Source organism: Triticum aestivum, chromosome 6D (assembly GCF_018294505.1).
Source record: "Triticum aestivum cultivar Chinese Spring chromosome 6D, IWGSC CS RefSeq v2.1, whole genome shotgun sequence".
Classification (NCBI taxonomy): Eukaryota; Viridiplantae; Streptophyta; class Magnoliopsida; order Poales; family Poaceae; genus Triticum; species Triticum aestivum.
The window spans coordinates 105,000,178-105,003,566 of NC_057811.1; the positions used below are offsets into that span (position 1 = coordinate 105,000,178).

General features: G+C 47.3%; 1 protein-coding gene across 1 annotated transcript; it reads left to right on the top strand.

The window, feature by feature from the left end:
* The first annotated feature begins 484 nt into the window (after positions 1–484).
* Positions 485–3,179, top strand: LOC123143880 (uncharacterized). The gene is made up of 2 exons (XM_044562877.1): positions 485–779; positions 1,539–3,179. The coding sequence occupies exon 2, from the start codon at positions 1,550–1,552 to the stop codon at positions 2,903–2,905; it is 1,356 nt and encodes a 451-aa protein (XP_044418812.1). The 5' UTR covers positions 485–779; positions 1,539–1,549; the 3' UTR covers positions 2,906–3,179.
* The last annotated feature ends 210 nt before the right edge of the window (positions 3,180–3,389 follow it).

The window sequence follows — 3,389 nt, forward strand, 5'->3', positions numbered from 1 at the left end:
GATGCTTGCTCAAAAATGCCATTATATATATCTTAAAAATGATATCATTCCATTAGATATTTGCTTAAAAATGCTATTAGACATCATTATTATCAGGTCAAACTCGTTGACCATGTTATATAATGAAATTACCCCTATACCCCATGTCAGCTCTCTTTATCTCTATCTCGTAATGATAAGTGTGGACCCCACTTGTTAGGAGTAAGCAAGCGAATAATTTTAGAAAAAAATAAAAACGATGTTGGGATCAAGTGAGACTCACAGTTTATTGTAATGAGATAGAGGAAGAGGTGACATGTTGGTCTATAGGAATTTTAATCATTATAACATGACAAACAAGATTTAAGCTGATAGTAATGGTGTCTAGTGGCATTTTGAGCATGCGCCTAGCAATAATTTTTTTTAACGGTTGAAATTCCCAATGACAAAACTAAGTAGTGAGAGCATAAATGATAAAAACTTTTTATTAGGGATCCTCCTCGTTTACCCCTCCCCGATTCTATCACTCCCGGTTCAATTCCATTCCCCGAAATCCCTAGGCCCCCACCTCCGCCCCCTCACCCTAGCGCCGCGAGCGTGCCAGGCGGACACAGCGAACAAGGCGGCGCCGCGGCGGGGTGCTCGCGGTCAGCGTGCGACCTTCCTGTAGCGAGTAAAGGCGGCCGGTGTGCGAGCGGCGACCAAAAGGCGGGCGCAAAGTCGCGGCTCCACGGCACCTACCTTTGCGGCCAACGCGATCTCGGCCGCGCGACCGACGAACATTCCGCGGGAGGGCCTAGGTACGCTTCCTGAAGCGACTGACTGCGTTAGCAAAATCTGATAGGTTACAGATGATGGGTAATATTTTTGTTTGTGATAGCAAAATCTGATGGATTCTAGTAGATTTTGTTTTCCGGCTGTGTGCTGCTTATAGTCGTATTGTGGGGAATTTCAGATCGATTATTTACTGCTGTTTGTGCTGTCGAGAGAAGATGCTGGCTGATTCTGTCTTCAGAATCTGACTCTGCGTGCGCTTGTGCTTCTTTTGTCTCGCAGCCTTCAACCGTTTGCTGTCCTAGCTATAGTGCGGCATAAAATCCAACAACCGTTCGGATAATTTTTTTGTTTGTGATAGCAAAATCTAATGGATTCTAGATTTTTTCCCCGTTATGTTCTGCTCATAGTCGTATGTGGGCAAAATTAGATTGAATGTTTACTGGTGACAAGATGTTGGCTGGCAGGCTGACTGTTGTCAAAATCTGACCGTGCATGTGCTTGTGCTGGTGTGCTTCTTTTGGCTCAACGGTAGTGCTCTTATGCAACTTCGGATAGGGTATGACAAACTTGTCAATTTTCAGATCATCTCTAACTCTGTCAAAGTGCCTTGACTTAACAGTAGCGTTGTACATGGCAAAATTAGAAGAAAAACAAATGACGGGTGGCATTTTCATAAATAGCACTAAAGCAATGCCATTGAGCAAGTTTGAGTTGTGACTAGTAGCATTGTTATAATAATTCTACTAATCAGAACTCAGCTGATAAGTCTTGTTCCTTCTCAGGGGGAATCGGGATGACAACTGTTGGAGCAAGCGCAACCACTAACTCAAGTACGAGTGGGCGTGGCACTCAACAAGCCTATGTCCTTTTCTGGGAGTCGCTGAATGCTGATTTGCTGAAGCTGATTGCTGACCGGGTACTCTCTAGCGACCTGCTGCACTATGTCTGGTTCCGCGCGGTGTGCAAGAAGTGGCGTGCCGCCACTCATTGCCCTCTTGGCCGTGGTGTGGTTGACCCGCGCTTTCACCCACGGCAATGGACGATGTTTCCGGAGGGCAATGGGCTTCACCCCGGTCATCCTGCATTGGGTGGCTACATCCGCTTCCTCAATATCCACACCGGCGTCTTCATCCGTGTGCACCCCCCGTGCTTCGAGGACCATTCAGTGCTCGACTGCCCTGATGGCCTCCTTCTCTTGCAGCGCAAGAAGGACGCTGCTATCTGCCTCCTGCACCCCTTCACCGGTGATGTTGCCGAGTTTCCTCCCCTTGCTTCCCTCTGCTTGTACATGAGTAAGTTTGGGATCTTTCTGAATGGCCCTTATGATCTTCTACTTCGGATGGTCCACACGGCTGTCTCCGTCCATGTGGGTGGCAGTGTTACCATCATGGTCGCTCTCAGCCACGCCGAGCGCATGGCATACGTATCCACCGGTGACAAGCACTGGACTCACACGAGCTGGATGATGAGTGGCATGAGGACAGCACTACCATTCCTTGGCAGCCTCTACATGGTGAGGAGCTCGAAAAACAAACCCTCACAAATCATGCGCGTCGATCCACCAGATAGCTCCAGTTCCTCCTCGTGGCCATCTACACCGCCACAAATGATCGCCACATGTCCAGCTAATCTGATGGCTAAGCCTTATCTGGTGGAGTGCAATTCTGAACTTCTTCTGGTTGGCTATACCGACAGAAAGTCCCAGCTTGTGGTTATTCGGCTTGCTGACCTCCTGCTTGGAGTACTTGCCACGCCATTGACAAGCATCGGTGACCACGCCCTCTTCATTGGCACTTGGAGCATGGCCGTCAACTCCACCAACCTACCATCCGTTCAGGGGAACTCCATCACTGTCCTCATCCCACGTAAGAGTGGCCGACTGCGGCAATATGATCTGTGCAGAGGTTCCTGGTCGCTACTATGTGATGGATACTTCCTCAGTGCTAACGGCCCCATACCGAGGCCATACAGTCTTGTCCACCACATTGTCAGTTGTTGCCAACGTCTTTACTGGTTCAGTGGTCACATTTGGACCCGCTACCATCGTTCTCAATCTCGTTGGAATATAGTCGCTTTAGGACATAGAAATGTTTGCATAGTCTGCAGTGATCAGTTGAAGGCTATTCATCTTTCCAATATCTACGTCTGAACGTCTCTGCTTTGCAGGTTATCACACGGCTTCATGTGGCACGAACACTATGGCCACAGAAGGTTTGAGATGTATTTGGCTGTGTGTTTGCCTCTACAGTGTGTCTACTTTTGTTAAGACATTTCAGTCTAACTCGGATGAATTCAGAAATATTCTCCCTTTGAACTGCGTTGAGCCTTTTATCATTCTGTCATTCAACTGGGAAACACTGCTTTTTTCTGTAGCTTCTGCCTGTGACTTACAACTTGAAGTACTTTGAACATTGACTCTTGAATCTTGGTGACGCTGAATTCCATATTTCTCACGCCAGGTGCTCTAAATTGCGAATGTAGAGTTGCGTTTACCATGTTCCAGGCTCAAGCTATTCAGGGCCAACTTAGACTGCTATGTTACACTCTGTTTTCTTCATTTTGGCAATAGTAGGGCGTAGAATGACCCAGAGCTTCATTAATTATACAAAGTTATAATACAGCTCACAACAGGG

Excerpts from the sequence above, each read along its gene's own strand:
- LOC123143880 (XM_044562877.1), top strand. The coding sequence starts at position 1,550 with ATGACAACTGTTGGAGCAAGCGCAACCACTAACTCAAGTACGAGTGGG.